Genomic DNA, 16,841 nt, shown 5'->3' on the forward strand with positions numbered 1-16,841 from the left:
GAGAAACTATCTTAAGAGAACAAAGGGACAAAAGAGGAAATATTTATGAATAATGGTATTAATTTATAATAATTTTCAAAATGGTAAAATCATGATTCTAATGCAAACATACAATGAGCACATGTCTGAGATTTATTCAACCCATCAATTAATGAGGCAACCAGTAAGATGATAAAAACAATTCGTTGCACTTGAGGAGCTGGCTACTTTAGGTATTTTAATGAGGGAATGTTAGAATAAGGTTGCTAGGCTAGATATAAAATGGTTAATGTCTTATGAGGCCATAAACCATAGCCTTTGAGGTTATCTCTTCCACCAAACAGAAATCATTTACACCTCAAATGGACAAAAATCTACAAAGCTAATCACTGTTCCTATAGAACTGTACAATGTACAATAGCTCAGTTAACAGAAAGTCAAAGATACAAGCCTTGGATTGAAAGCATCATTTGGCTTATTTACAAGTTTGAGATAATTTTTGTGAATATGATAACTGGGTGTTTGGGGTGGTGAGGAACAGGAGGAGTAGAGGACAAGGGGGAGACATCATGTAGCTGAATAAATGCTGGATAATGTGTTGGGGTGCACATGGGGGATGTACTGTGCATGCACACAGGTGTATATGGGGGGAAAACTCACTCATTCACACAACTGGCATTCCCTAGGGCTCTGGGGCCACATTCTTGAATTCCACTAACAGGCAAACGTGCTACCCACAGTCGTGGCCTCTGGCTCTCCGCAGAACTGGGGCCACATGCTGGCTTGGCTTTGGCGGGCTGAGGGCAGGGAAAGCTCAGACTTGGCACCAGCTACCAAGTCGGGTTGCCAACAAGTTGTAACGTGCCCACAGCTAGAAGACATCGAATGAGCTAGAGTCCAGAATGACACCTTAAAAGTTACAGAATGCAACAGGAACCTGAAACTCTACTATCACCATTACACGGTGTAAAAAGTGTAAAGGCAGGTACCCTCCCAGCATTCCAAAGACTTCACACACTGAACCGAAGTGGCCATTGATATAGATGGATGGATAAAGAAGATGTGGTACATATATATGGTGGAATATTACTCACCCATAAAAAACGAGATCTTGCCATTTGTGACAACACAGATGGACCTAGGAGGTATTATGCTAGGTCAAATAAGTCAGACAGAGAAAGATAAATAGCAAATGATTTCACTTATATGTGGAATATAAAAAACAAATGGACAAACAAACAAAACAGAAACGGACGACAAATTGGTAGTTACCAAAGGGGAAGGCGGTAAGGGATGGACAAAATGGGTGAGGGGGAGTGTGAGGTATAAACTTTCAGTTATGGAATGAACAAGTCATAAGGATGAAAGGTACAGCATAGGGAATACAGTCAATGGTACTGTTAATAGAGTTGCATGGCGACAGGTGGTAGCTACACTTGGGGTGAGCACAGCACAACATATAGACTTGTCCAATCTCTATGCTGTACACTTGAAAGTAATGTAACACCGGGTATCAACTATAGTTCAATAAAAAGACAATTAAAAAAACAAAGAATTTGGACACTGATGTTGGGAGCAGTGTGGAGAACTGAGAGGTACATATCTAACGCTCCCACTGATTCCTTGCTCCCTCCTAGTCCTCCCAGCACAGCATGACCTCGGCCTTGCTACCAGCTGACTGATCTATTACCTCCCTTTTCCTATCCCCTCTTGGGATGCTCTTGGACTCATCTTTCCTCCCTGCCAGCTAACTTCATTTCTGTCATAATGTCACATACCTTCTGTTGTGAGTTTTCAACTACTTAGTCTCAAAACTGGAAAGACATATATGCAAACATAGAACTTCCCTTCAAAATTAAGGCTGTTCGAATAAGCATTGTGTGTAACTGCTTACCGTGCATGGGATTTCAGGGTCGAGCTCCCGGAACACGGATACCCAGTTGTCCTGACTGGAGACATTCCAGTTGGGATAGTCCACAAAGGTAGCCTGGGCCATTATCTCCTCCTTGTCATTGCAGAGGGTAACAGCAAGGTTTGCCTTTTCCCTGTAGAAATGATTAAAAGTGCACACATGACTAAGATTACCAAAAGGGAGACAAAGAGGTGTCATTTTTCCCCCTTCTTTGGCTACTGAAGCCTAGCAACCACTACATAAGGTATGAAACCTCTGGAAGAGGTAGGTACAACATGGCAGCAACTTTGAGAACAGATCTTTCAGGACATCTGTGCTACTAACTACATTTTTATTGAAAACTACATTTCATTATAAAGGTGCTATACTTACATGAAGTGTCCAATACCCTTCCCTTTGAGATTGGGGAAACTGACTGCAGTTTTCCTTATCCTCCATGTTGCCAATTCCACTGTGTTGGCCTAAACATATACAGTTAGAGTGGCCCACTGTCCATGATTGCCCGCGGCTGAGAAGGTCCCCAAACATGGGACCATTAGGGCTACAAATCCTGAGCAAACTGGGATGAGTTGGTCACCTGTGCAAAACAGTGAGGCTGAGAGTTCAGCCCCACCTCTGTCAGCCATCTAAGCCAATTTTTCCAAACCCTAAGCCCATGCCCCTGGGCCAATGGATTCTTATGGGATATGAAAATCTATCACCTGACCCAGCTGTAGAAATGGAGACCCTGAGGGGTCTGGTTTAAGCTAAGGCCACAGAGGAAGTTTAATAAACACAAGGAAGGGGAAGCGAGGGTCTTCCAACTCTTATTCTGGTGGCTATCCCAAAGGGACATCTTGAGATCAGGTCCTTCCCAACTGCTACCCTGTCATGTGGCCCGGCATGACAGAAAGAGTGCTGACTTAGAGACAGCATATGATTTACTACACAGAGAACCAATTGTATACAAATTGAGATGCAGTTTTCACTTTTTCAACTGAGTGAAATCTACTGGTATCTTAAGTTGGAGGAAAAAGATGTAAAATGTTCCTTCAAAACTAAGAAGACAGCATGTAATTGAAGGAAGAGGAGAAAAGATAATGGACAGAGTAGAAAGTGCTATATGGTTTCCAGTTATATTTTCATCATAAAAGCAATGAATTGTGACTACAATCAAAACCAGTAAGTACTCACAAGAAGAGAAAAACAATTGGAAAAATCATCCTTAATACCACCTCCTGTAGATGACCAAACAGTGTCAGTATTTTGGTTTCTATCTCACCAGACTTCTCTCTTTTTTGAGAGTAATTATCAAATGAAATGTATTTTGTGTGTTTTTAAAAATGGAGGCACACAACCCATACTGTTTGTAGTCTGCTTTTCTCCCCCACTTGACAGCATATCATTTTACTAGATCCAATCACCAAACTGCAGTCTCTCACATTTGTGCACTTCCTATACTTATTTTCTTCAAATCAGTCCACTTTGGCTTAAATAAGACTATTTCAATAGGAAATGTACAACAAAATCACAAATGGAAAACCAGTATCCCTTGCCATAAATAAAACTATAAAAATATACAACATTTAGAACAAAAATTGTTCTTGCGTGTATCGAGACAAATCGCCTTCGGCACTATCAGAGGCATAGGCATCTTTGGGAAACACTGTGCTGGAGATGTCAATCTCAGCACTTACAGCCACTGTCCTCTCTCATAGGAAGCCCACTCTTCAGCCATGGGGGACTCCCTCAGGGTGCACCTGCCCCAAAGACCCCACCGTAGCCCTGGCTATCATGCAGAGAAGACAGTAGACTGCCCTCAGGTCCCAAGAATATACTATCCATACAGGGGGTTCATTAGCAAAAGGATGCAGCCTCCCAACCTCTCCATTCTGATTCGCTGAAGCCTTACCCTTCTTCCCACTCCTGCAGTGGCTCCCTCCAGCTCCTGGTCCTCAGGGTTCCTCTGCCGGAGGCTCCCAGAGTCATGACCTACTACTCCACAGTGATAGTCCTCACTCTAATCCAGATAAGAAAATGCCCAGGGAATGGGACCTGACAATGATGATGAAGGAGGAAGTGGGCAAGAGCTGGGACAAGGCAGCTGCCATCCCCTCAGGCAACAAGGGAAATGTGTTCTTGGAATCCCAATTTGAACTTGAAACACATTTATCCATGGGAACCTAGGGTGGTGGTTGGGCTCCATAGTACAATTAGCACAGTACTATACCACACAGACATTGTAGATTAAATAGACTTTTGTGGGTCTGCCTGGGAAGCCAGCCATGAATAACTTCGTTTCAATGGGAAAATGCACTTCAATTTCCAAATGGCCAAGTGCAAGAAAGTAACTTTTGTAGCATTATCCTTTTGTATACATAATTTCCAGTTCTTATTACCTCTTAACATTAGTCCTCTATGGGACAGACAAAATTATTGTGAGAGCAGAGAGATGAGGAAAAAGGTAGAGGGAGGCTTGTTTTTAAAAGTTGGATTTAGAATTATTCTTTGAAATATGCCAAATTAAAAAAATACACCCACACACATGTATATATTTCACACAAAATACATTAAAGCTCAAGGATATTATCCAACAAGTGAAATCAGAGTTTTTTTTTTTCATTAATGTCTCATTTGTTCACTTGTTTAGAGAATTTTCCAAGTTCAGCCAAAATTCATTTTATTTAACTACACTTGATGGAAATCTTGGTGAAACTGTATCCCCATTTTCCACTTTATTAAACATCACATGTGTTCCCCAAGCCTATCGTGGTTTCTGCCACCCACCCGCCCCCACGCCCCCCTGTCCTGTGACATGTGCACTTGATGTGGACAATTCTTTTGGCCCTTTTCCCCACTCATCTGCTATGCCGAATCTTCTCATTTTCTCCCCTAACACTTAGCAGGGTTTTTAGGTGAGGTCAGTTGTATTCATTCCTGTATCTGTGACTGAGCTGGCAGCTAATATAACAAAATTCAATAAACTAGAAAAGAAACCACCTGCTCTAAGCCTTGAGGTTGGCCTGGCAAAAGGTGATGGGCCTTACCTAACATGAAAAATGAAAGACTGCATGGGCTGGATAGCAGCTATTTGGCGAGCTCCAGGACACTGATGAAAATGTAAATTTACCTTTTTTTTAAAAATTTTTTTAACGTTTATTTATTTTTGAGACAGAGAGAGAGCATGAACAGGGGAGGGTCAGAGAGAGGGAGACACAGAATCCGAAACAGACTCCAGGCTCTGAGCAGTCAGCACAGAGCCCAACGCGGGGCTTGAACCCACGGACTGTGAGATCATGACCTGAGCCGAAGTCAGCCGCCCAACCGACTGAGCCACCCAGGCGCCCCTCTTTTTTTTTTTTTTTTTCTTTAAGTAGGCTTCACACCCAGTGTGGAGCACAATGCGGGGCTTGAACTCACATCCCTGAGATCAAGACCTGAGCTGAGATCGAGACAGATGCTTAACCGACTGAGCCACCCAGGCACCCTTAATGTAAATTTACTTTTACTTCTAAAGATATGCTGGCTTCTGAGGTAAGTCACAACCTTTTTAGTTATTAGGATACGATTTTAACCTTAAAAAAAAAGAATCTTTCACTACTCCATCCCACATGGTGTAAGTTATGCTTTTCTTATCTGCCAATTCAGAAAAGATACAAACACATTAGACATGTAAATTTGAGGTACTCTGACAGCTACTCCAAGACCTTATACTCTAAGCAGGGGTACAAAGCTCTTTGAAAACAACTGGCTATCAAAAACTTTCAGGTACTTAGTATGTGTTTGTGTGTAGGATTTGAGAAAACAGACTTGTGGAAGGTTCTTGAAAAAAAAAAATCTGTAGAAAGGCCTCAATTGTAATCCCACCCACATCCCATATGCCATGTTCTGAATACCCCATAAAAGGATGGGCCCTTGGCAATTGATCACATGGGTCACTGGTGGTCACGTGGACAGCCAAATTACATCCGCTCCTGCTCAGGCCAACTGTAACACACTTCACCCCAGGAGGGGCAAGTCAGACGTGCACACCTGCTACCAAACTGGGGGATTATAATTTATTCACATGCAGAAGTTTATTCACGTGGTAAAGATTCAAGACTCATTAAGGCATACAGTGGCCCCTAACACTTGTTTTTCCATCTCAGAGGCAATTACACCTCCTTTTGTACCATGTTCTAATGCTTGTTGCTTTCTTTTAATGTGTATATGGAAGAGAATTCCATTGTACTCATAAAGCAATGCCTCATCCTGTTCTATGGTTGCCGAGTTGCTGAGAAAGGAAGGGCAGGAGAATAATAGAAAAGCTTGCCTCTATCTGACCCTGGTCCCTGCTCTCTTATAGGCAGAGCCAGAGGGAAGGGGATACAGCAGCTATGAGCACCTCCTAGAAGCTAGGCACTGCACTGTATTTAATAACCTTTTTTCACTCTCCCACTCACCCTATAAATGAAGTACAACTGTCCATTTCACAGATGAGCTTATTAACTGATTGTGCAAAACCTCCAGGCTTAGGGAGGTTTTGCACAATCACATGCCTAGTAGTGGATTTATTCATTAATGCAAAAAACACTCACTGAATACATACCAAGTGCCAAGCTTTTTCTGACTCCATGGATACTGCAGAGAACAGGCCAAGATCCCTGCCCTCATGGAGCTGATGTTCTAACGGATGGAGACAGGCCAATTAAAAAAAAAAAACCCACTAAACTAAGATGCACAGAATGTCAGGTGGGGACAAGTGCTGTGAAGAAAAATAGGGGAAAGAGGATGAACCGTGCAAGTATGTCAAGTGCAACGGGGACTACTCCATAACTGTAGGATGAGGCACAGATGTACCTGGGGTGCTCCAGGAAAAATAAAGGAATTCAGTGGAGCTCAAGGGAGGTGAGGTCAGAAAGGAAAAGGGTGGGTTCCACACCACATCCTGGCAGGGACGTGGCAGACCAGTGGAGGGTTTTGAGCAGAAGCACGACAGGAACCAGTTGATGTGAATGGTGCCGCTCTGGCTATTATGTTGAGAATAATTTCCTGGGGCAGGAGGGGGAATGGGTGAGGGCTGATGCCAAGGCGGAAGCAGAAACCAGAAAGGGGCAATAGTAACACTCAAGTGCACCAGGCTCAGATCGGACCTTGGCAAGAGAAGCGAGGTAGAAAGAAGAGCCCAGCTTCTGGATATATTCTGTAGGTGGAGCAGACAGCTTTGCTGGTGTGGGATGTAGGAGCAAGTATGAAGGTGACACCAAGGTTTTGGTCCAAGAAAGTGAAAGGCTGGAGTTGCTAGAGTTACCGAGATGGGGAAAACATGGGGTAGTTTGGAGGCAGGTGATGATCAAACTAACGGTGAAGTACCTACTAGGTATCCAAGGGGTGACATCCACCAAGAAGCTGGATACATGAATTTGGAATCTAGAAGATTCTCTCAACAATGTTAGTGGCTTTCCACATTTAAGTCATAAATTCACCCAGAATTGCTTTTTTCCTTTTTTTGTATGACATGAGATTCGTATTTACATTTATTATCTTTTCCATATGGGTAACAAATTGTCCCAGCACCATTAATTGAATGGCACATTCTTTCCCCACTGGTTTGGTCATCCAGTTTTCATGTATGCATGGGTCTGTCTCTGGGAGCTCTGATTCCTTGGCCATTACCACACTGTCCCGATTACTATGCCTACCATGAGTCTTTAGTTGGGCTAATCTCCTCACCTTATTTTTCTTCTTTCAAATGGCTCTGGCCCTTTGCTCTCTCATATAAATTCACACACTTTGTCAACTTCAACAAACAATCCTAGTAGGATTTTGACTGGAGAAGAATTGACTTCTTTACAGTATTGAATATTCCTATCCAAAAACATGGTATACCTCTTCATTTACTTAGGTCTTCTTTGATGTCTTTCAATAAAGTTTGATAATTTATCCCACAACATGCTTGGATGTGTGCTTCCTGGGAGGGAGGGGGAGAACCTCTGAATACTACCCTCCTTCTGAATAATACCTTAAGAGTACTTTCATTCTAATCACGCACCAACCAATTCATCTATTTTTGTTGTGTATTTTACCTAACTTATTTATATCATAACTATTTATATTTAATATCTATATTAGATTAGTCATTATTGTTATTGCTTTATACAAGTTAGAGTTTCTTCTTAGATTTACCAACATATTTACACATATATTTGTTTACTTTCCTTCTTATATCTTGGCCTTCCAGCTAAGAAATTATTCCTTTTGCCTAGAGTATATTCTGAGGAATTTCCTTTATACAGATTTCACTAGTAAACTAACTCAGTATTTTGCTTGTCTGAAAATGCATTCATTTTCTCCTATGTATTGAAAAATTGTTTCACTAGGTACACAATTTACTTTGATGCTATTTTCTTCCAATACTGAAGACATTCTACTATCTTCTGGCTACTGTGCTTGCTAGTAAGAAATCACCATTAGCCTAATCTTCAATTGTTTACAGGCAATTTATCTTCTCTCCCTGATAACTTTTCAGATCTTCTCTTCAGATTTGATGTGTTGCTGTTTCATTACGATGAGCTGAGGAATTCTCTGTGTGTTTATCTTGTTCGGGATCCAGTTTTCTGGATCTAAGAATTGGTGCTTTTCAACAATTTTGGAAAGTTACAGCTGTCAGCCATTATCTCTTCAAATATTGGCCTTTTCCACTGCCCATCATGTCCTTCTAGACGTCTGAATAGATCCAACTGTTAACTGTTCCATTCTTACTTTTTTGTCTGTCTCTTTACACTGAATCTGGATATTTTATTGGTATTTGCCCCCCCTCCCCGCCCCATTTGCTACTTCTGTCTTCACCTGTGTCTTTTACAATGTTTAAGTCATCCAATGAGCTTTTAATTTTAACTATACTATTCTAGATGGTTTGACTTTTTTTTCAAATCTCATTATTCACTTTTTTGGTCTTTTTAAATGTATCTTTTCACTTTAGATGTAGTAAACATAGTTATTTTATATTCATTGACTGAACTCACATCTGAAGTCTTTGAGAGTCTGATTCTGCTGTATATTGTTGATTCTCACTAACGGTGCCTGTTACCTCGTATATTTGTGATTTTTGACTGCGAGCGTGTATCACTTACAACTCCATCTATGAGCATTATTTAAAGTCTGAGTTGAAGCTCCATCCTTCAGACCTGATTTTCATTATTTCAACCAGTTTCCTGGACACACTACTAATCTGTGACCACTTTTAATCTAATTCACCACTTTATTCCCTTTATTCAGTCTATCAGTAAATGAACATAGTCTTTGTCTGAAAATGGACTCATTATTTAGGAAGTTTTGAAGCTTTTCAAGCCACACAGATAATTAGCATGGAACTCAAATCAACACATGCTTACAAATTCTTGAAGGATTTGTCCCCCTTCATTCCATGCTGAAGTTGAAAAGGCTAGTTTCCTAACTTTCGCACTTCAGGAGTGAGTTGATGTCTCATTCATCCTTACAATGAACAACCCAATTTTATACAAAAGGATCTAATACTTCCCTCCTTAGGTAGAGGGAGTATTTATCTTACATTCTTTGCAAAGCTGTCAAAACAGAAGCAGGAGATTTCTAGAACGCAGCAAAAATCCTCAAGGAGAGGGTGGCATTGATTCCTGCTATTTTCCTACAGTTTCTGATTTCATTTTGATAATGTTCTCTGCACAGTCCTTAACTTTTGGGTTGGCATGTGTGGGGTGTATCGACATGTTGTTTACCTCCAGAGGACATTGTTAAGGTTTTCAATCCACCAAAGTGCCAAAAAATGGAATAATTTCATTGATATATAGATATTTTTTAAAGCATTTTATACATGTTGCCCTAATGCTCTACCACAAAACTGTGTCAATTTACATTACATTCATCAGTGTGATCACCAGAAACTACAAATTTTAATGTCTTAGGCTGGCCTTTGTTTAAACATTTCAGTTGTATTTAATATGAAGCTTTATAAAATTCAAAATACTTGAGCTTTTTTTTCATCTTTTTCAATAAAAATAATAAGGAATAGATTATAGGATATTTATATTCTGGTGTTTCCTCCCCACCCACCCCCCCAAAAAAAAACAGAAAAAAAATCTATGTGTATTTTGAAGTTTAAAGGAACACTTAATAACAATGGTTAAGAGCAAATATGGGCTTTGTTACTAACTGCTTGACCTTCGGCAGGCCTCCATTTTCTGATCTGTAAAATGGGCAGGATAGTGTCTACCTCAGCGTTGCAAATAAGACAATATTGGCAAAACACAGAACCTGACAGAAAATAAATTCTCAAAACTGGCAGCTGATATTATTAACTTACCCCAAGATTCTACTAGTGGGACAGGCAGTTGAGATTTGAACCCAAGTTTGCCTGAATCCAAAGCCCACGAGAAACCCTTTCATTTTGCAGGCTGTTATGGAACTTAGAGGTTGGTTGTTCCTGGAGATCTTCTGCTCCACAGGAATAGATTTTCTTGCTGCTCACTTCCTGATCATAAGCCCCATAAAGACAAAGGAGTTGGGTCCCTTCTAGTGTGTGATAAAATTGATAAATATTCCTAGGTTACTTAGCTACATACTTACAGAAGATAGATGATATTTAGCCTCCCAAACAGCTTCTGGGTAAATTTTCTAATGAGGTTTTTGATACAATAAATATCCTGTGATTCTGTTCTTCGGCAATGAACCACTTCTACCTTTCCTCTCGGTGAAGTGAGTACTGACATTTTTTATCCTGTCCCAAAAAAACAGAAAACAGTCCACTGTTAATCTGAGATGACAAGCCCATCCAGTTACAGTACTTACAAAACTAGATGTGAATTCAATTTCCGTATGGTCAGAATGAACATGGTATTTCAGTACTGATGGGACAGTTTCCCCTGGGGGTTGGCTATGATGAACGACTGCCATTGCAAACCAGCCAATGTGTGTCTCTCCAGGAGAATGATGTTTCTGAGAATTGGCCCATCTAGAAATGTCTGCAACTGTACTCTTTGTTTCCAACAAAGCTGCTTTAAAATATTCTAACAATAGGATTGAAAAACATTGAAAGGAGTTATTACTGATTCAGAATCCTCTTTATTTAATTGGCCACCATGGCATGTGGTCAAGAGTTACAGGGGAAATACTGACAGCTTCTGCCCATGTTCCAAATAGAGTTCCCCAAACTGTAGCCCTGAAAAGCAACAGTCCTGAGAGATATTTTGAGACAAAAAAAGTTCTTTGGTCAATTAAGTGTAGGAAATGCTGTTTATGATGGCCTTCCTGAGAGACCACTATGCCCATAAAAGTCTTTGAGAAGTTCCATAATAAAGTATCTCCTTTCCCAGACTTTCCCACACCCTTTCTGAGAAAAATTTCTAATGACAGCAACATTGGAGAGTTTAATGTTCCAGAGGGACACTTTGGGGAATGCTGCTGACAGGAACAGCAGGCCACAAACTGATTCTCTTAATGTCTCAATGTGTGTGTGTGTGTGTGTGTGTGTGTGTGTGTGTGTGCGTGTGTCTATTTCCTTCCTCCTTCTGTCTGTCCCTCCATTCCTTCCTTTCTCCTCCTTTCTTTTCTCCTAGGGAAAATAATTTTATTAGATACTGGCCAGTATGGTCAAAACAGGCACATTAATTTTCACCCTAGGACCCTAGGAACAATATAGAGCACTCCCAATACCTCACGGCAGCCCCCATTTCACTTGCCCCTCTAAAGGTAACCATAATTCGGACTTCGATCACATAGATGATCTTGGCCAATTGTTGTACATCACATTAAGTGGGATTACATAGTGTGTATGGTTTTCTTTCAAAACACAATGTTACATCATGTGGCTTTTTGTTATTGCTGTTGTTTAGAGATGTCCTTGCAGTTTTCAATGTGCCAAGGTACCAGAGAACTTGAGCACTGCAGGGGTCTGAGACAGCTCCTCCTTCGTCAGATGAGGGAACTGAGGCCCATGAAGTGAAGTGACTTGCCTCAGGACACGCATGTTTGGTCAGAAACAGAACCTTTGGCATGTGCTTCTAGTCCAACTCCCTGTCATTCCCCCTGTTTAACTAGCTTGCAGGCTGTCTCTATGGGTGAGGGTCCCCCTGCCCTCACGGTCCACTGGTGCTCACATTAACTGCAGTTTGACTGCTCTTAACCATCAACACTCAGATGGGTAAGGGTGCAAGGTGTGGGGTCATGCAAGGGAACTTAGAAAGATAGCAGGTAGCAGCCAAGAATCCTTACCCAGTGGCTTTCTCCTTGGTGAATTCAAACCACCCTCAACTCGCAGGGGCCTCCATTAGCACCCACAAAGCAAACCCAGATGCCCTATATTGTCCAAGCTCACTGAAACTGAAAAGAGTCCAAAATGCCAATTTATTCATTTACAATGGGAAAGTCAACAGCCAAGCAGTCTAGATGTTTCTGCAGCCCAGACAGTTAACAAACAAGTCATGTAAGCTAAATACAAGTCTGATTTCCTCTCCTTTGAGAGAACAAGGTGTGCTATCTGGCCACTTTCTTGCAGCCTTGGTATCAGGGTGGCTGAGATGAACTGGGGGCACATGTACTCTCAGCTCCAGCCTTGTGAAAATGTGAGCTCAGAATGGCAGATCTTCACATTTGCAAGGGAAGAAAACCTTGATATTTATATAACATGTCCAAAATCAGAAAGATTGGCTCAAAATTTTCTTCATACTCTGAAGATAGAAATAAATAAACATTTCTTTTAAGCTGGTTTAGCCTCCACCTGTGCCATGGCAAGGCCATCCATGCACTCTGTCCTCACAGACCACCACATGGAAAGCCCAGTTATTGGAAGGTGGTTTACATGGGGCTAAGGCCAAGAACACAGTCTGTGGAATCAGAGTACCAGGGATGAGACCCAGTTTCTATCGCCTATTAGCTGTGTAACCTTGAACAAGTTACTAAAACTCTCTGTGCCTCAGTTTTCTTATCTGTAAATCAGAGATACTATACATACTGTAAAGGGTTTTATAAATGAGTTATTATATACAAAACACTGAAAGTAGTGTTTGACATGTAGTTAAGTGCTTGGTAAATATTAGCCATATCATCATTATTACTATTGAGCATGGAAATTCTCAGGATTCAAAATAGTGGACATCAAGAAGTCACTCAAAGCTCCTAAGGTCTGGGGGAACTTCATCTACTGCAGAGATTTAAAGCCAAGGAAACTAGAGATGGGTAATGCTTAGGTGGCATCTTCCCAGTTTGCCTGGGCATCTCTACATTGTTGACACCCACAGGACCAATTGATCCCCTTTGCAAAGACACATTCTTTCTTAGATAAATGAACACACCTTTAATAAAGTGGCAGCTAAATTTTAATGACCTGACAACATTTCCTTTCTAAGAGGGCTTTACATAGCCCAGCTGCCATTATGAGCTGATTTCATGTTCTTTTTTTTTTTTTTTTTTAATGTTTGAGAGAGACAGAGAAGAGTGTGAGCAGGGAGGGGCAGAGAGAGAGGGAGAAACAGAATCCAAAGCAGACTCCAGGCTCCAAGCTCAGCACAGAGCCCAATGCGTGGCTCAAACTCAGAAACTGCAAGATCATGACCTGAGCCGAAGTTGGATGCTTAACTGACTGAGCCACCCAGGTGCTCCTGACTTCATGTTCTAACTCTAATGTCAATCTTTCTTAACATTTAATTTTAAAAAATTATTTTGAAATACAGCAATGCATTCTTCATTATACCTTCTCAATTCATAATACCTTCTCACTATGAAAAACATTATATGTATATATACACATACACACATACATATATATACACACATATATAAATATATGACTGAAATCATGATTGTTTTTATTGTGGCAAAATACACATAACCAAAAATTTGTCATTTTTGCCATTTTAAGTGTACCGTTCAGGGGCATGATGTAAGTTCACATTTTTGTGCAATCATCACCATTATCCATCTCCAGAACTTTTTCATCTGATATCCTGGTGTGAAATCCTTTTTTCCCAGCTGAAGTCTCCTCTCTTTGGGGTTTGGCATGTGTATAATTTCAGATAGTACCTTCTACGTTAAGGGATCAGACACACACAGTACACATTGGATGGGCACCATAGACCAGTAGGAAGATAATCCATGGAGGGTGTCTCAACAGAAGGCCTTCTCACTCCGAATCTGGGAGAAGCATTACCAAGGAATAAAATGATGGTATTATTTCAAAGGAGGCAATCAGAACCTGACTGACTACCATGTGAGCAATTAAACACTCAGTAATATTTTCCACAGCCCCTGTGAATGTGAAATTAGGTGCCTCCTACAAAGACGTGACATTAGTAGAGACAACAGATTTTCATATTTGCAAATATCTTTTACCTACTTTGGGTGGAAACAGACCTTAATAATGTCTAGACTCTTGTAAAGCTAGCCATAAATGTTGTCATTCCTGGTTTTGGTTTGAACTTAAAAGAAAAACCGGAAAGAGACATCCTGTTTGTGAAACATGATGTCATTAGTTGATGCTACAAATATACAAAAAATTTGAATAAAATAAGAAAGTATAATTACAGAGCTGAGCTTTGGGGGAAAAGGAAACATGGAAAGAAGGAAGAGAGAGTAAAGGGAAATCCTCCACCCAGATGGCAATGACTTTGTGTGCAGTGACTCAGGGAGCGATCAAATGTGATACAGGCCCTGGGGGCAAGAGTCTCAATTTCCCCCATGGGGAGAGCAGGTGCCTCGTTCAAAACTGAGAACTGAAAGTCAAACCATGTATACAACCTGGACTTTGGAGGGGCGGACCTCTCGGTAAATGAGAAGACTAAAAAAACGAACTTTACTAGCCTACAGAAGTGACAAAGAAGCTTTCTCTACTGATAGCTCTGGATAGAAAACAGAAGAAAACAAAAATGCTGTGAGGAATCCAAATCCTAGATCAAAGTAGGTGTGCACCCCAATCCACACTACCTGTGTAGTGTGCAAGTCCCCAAGAACTTCAGATAATAGACTGTGGAAGACACAATGAAGTAAGTATCTTTATAATTATTAGAAATACATATAGAGAAAAGTCATGAGAACAGGTAATTATGAAAAATAGCAGAAACTTTAAAAATGGAAAATATGATCATTAAACTTTAAGCTAACTGGATGGGTTAAAAACATATTAGACAAGATTGAAGAAAATTAATGAACTGGAAGGCAGTTATGAAGAAATTATCTAGAACGAAGCACAGAGAAATAGAGAATATGGAAAGCAGTTAAGAGACATGTAAGACAGAAGAAAAAGATTATCTGTGTCTTAGAGGAATTCCATTAATGTCTTATAGGAATTCAAAAAATAAAGAAATAAAATATTGTTTGAAAATACTGACTTTTTTTTTTTTTTTTTTTTTTTTTTTTAGAATTGATGAAAGACCTGAATCCTCAGTCTGAGCAGGAAAATAAAAATAAATCCTGAATATATAGTAGTGGAATTACAAAACACTAAAAATAGAGAAAGCCTGAAAATGACTGGATAAAAGAAAAACTGCCTATGCAAGAATAATAATTAGACTAAGAGTATATTTCTCATCAGCAACAATAGAAGCCAGTAGTACATGGGTTGGCAAACTCCCTCTGCAAAAGGCCAGATGATATATATTTTAGGCTTCATGAGCCACATGTTCTTTGTGCAACTATGCAGCTCTGCTATTACAGCATGATAACAGCCAGAGACAATATGAACACAATATGAGCATGATTGTATTCCAATAAAATTCTACTCATGGACACTGCAGTTTGACTTTTCTATAATTTTAGTGTGTCCTAAAATATTCTTCTGGTTTTTTTCAATTGTTTAAAAATGTCTTTTAAAAAATTCTTAGCTTATGGGCCATACAAAATAGCCGATGGACTGAATTTGCCTTATGGGCTAGAGCTTCCCAACCACCAGAATAGTATCTTTAAAAGGGTAAAGATAAGCTGGGGAGCAGGGGAGAGCACCTGGATGGCTCAGTCAGTTGAGTGTCCAAGTTCAGCTCAGGTCATGATCTCATGGTTCGTGAGTTAAAGCGCCGTATGGGGCTCTCCACTTTCAGTGCAGAGCCCACTTTGGATCTTCTGTCCCCCTACCTCTGCCCCTCCCCCACTTGCAGACCCTCAAAAACAAACATTAAAAAAAAACGTAAAGGTAAGGGTAGGGGCGCCTGGGTGGCTCAGCTCGTTAAGTGTCTGACTCTTGATTTCAGCTCAGGTCATCGTATCATGGTTCATGAGATAGAGCCCTGAGCTGGGCTCCATGCTGACAGCGTGGAGTATGCTTGGGATTCTCTCTCTCTTTCTGCCCCTCCTCTGGTCACACGTGTGTGCACACATGCGCATATGCACGTGCAAGCAAAGGTAAAAACAGCTATTAACCTAGAATTCTATGCCTAGCTAAACAATCATTAAAAGATGGAGGTTAAAAAAAGAAAATCTACTACAGATAGAAAGAAATTACCAAAGAATCTGATTGAAAGAACTCCTATAAGATGTACTGGGAAGAATAAAATTAAAATCAGAGAGAAATGAAATGTAAGATAAAAGGCTGGAGAGAGAAAAGTAAACATGCAGGTGTATCTAAAGAAGCATTGATGGCAACAAGAAAAGTAAAAATGATAAATTTTGCTTAAAAAACAAAAACTGCAGGGGCGCCCAGGGTGGCTCAGTCGGTTGAGCGTCCAACTTCTGCTCAGGTCATGATCTCGCAGTTCACAAGTCAGAGCCCTGCGTCCGGCTCTGTGCTGACATCTCAGAGCCTGGAGCCTGCTTCCGATTCTGTGTCTCTCTCTCTGCCCACCTCACCTCCCCCACCCCCGTTCGTGCTCTGTCCCTCTGTCTCTAAATAAATAAATAAATAAATCACTAAAAAAATTAAAACAAAAAAACTGCGTTAAATTACCAGACAATAAAAACTTGTAGGATGCAAGGAGGGCAATCAGAAATAAAACATTCTAAGGTGTTTATGTCTCTGAGAGGAGGCTAGAGATGA

The 16,841-nt window shown here is 40.5% G+C and overlaps 1 protein-coding gene across 8 annotated transcripts in view; it reads right to left on the reverse strand.

The window, feature by feature from the left end:
- Positions 1–16,841, reverse strand: part of CFAP61 (cilia and flagella associated protein 61) — a 282,171-nt gene that overhangs the window by 263,645 nt on the left and 1,685 nt on the right. For all 8 annotated transcript variants that reach the window (XR_009248788.1, XM_058684747.1, XM_058684746.1 and 5 more), the window contains exons 2-3: positions 10,451–10,601; positions 1,874–2,024 (exon numbers count right to left, since the gene is read on the reverse strand). Coding sequence is in view for 7 of the 8 variants with exons in the window: in XM_058684747.1 (XP_058540730.1) it covers positions 1,874–2,024; positions 10,451–10,593 (294 nt within the window). In the remaining variant the exon portion in view is untranslated. The remainder of the gene's footprint in view (positions 1–1,873; positions 2,025–10,450; positions 10,602–16,841) is intronic.

This window comes from Neofelis nebulosa, chromosome 9 (assembly GCF_028018385.1).
Source record: "Neofelis nebulosa isolate mNeoNeb1 chromosome 9, mNeoNeb1.pri, whole genome shotgun sequence".
NCBI lineage: Eukaryota > Metazoa > Chordata > Mammalia > Carnivora > Felidae > Neofelis > Neofelis nebulosa.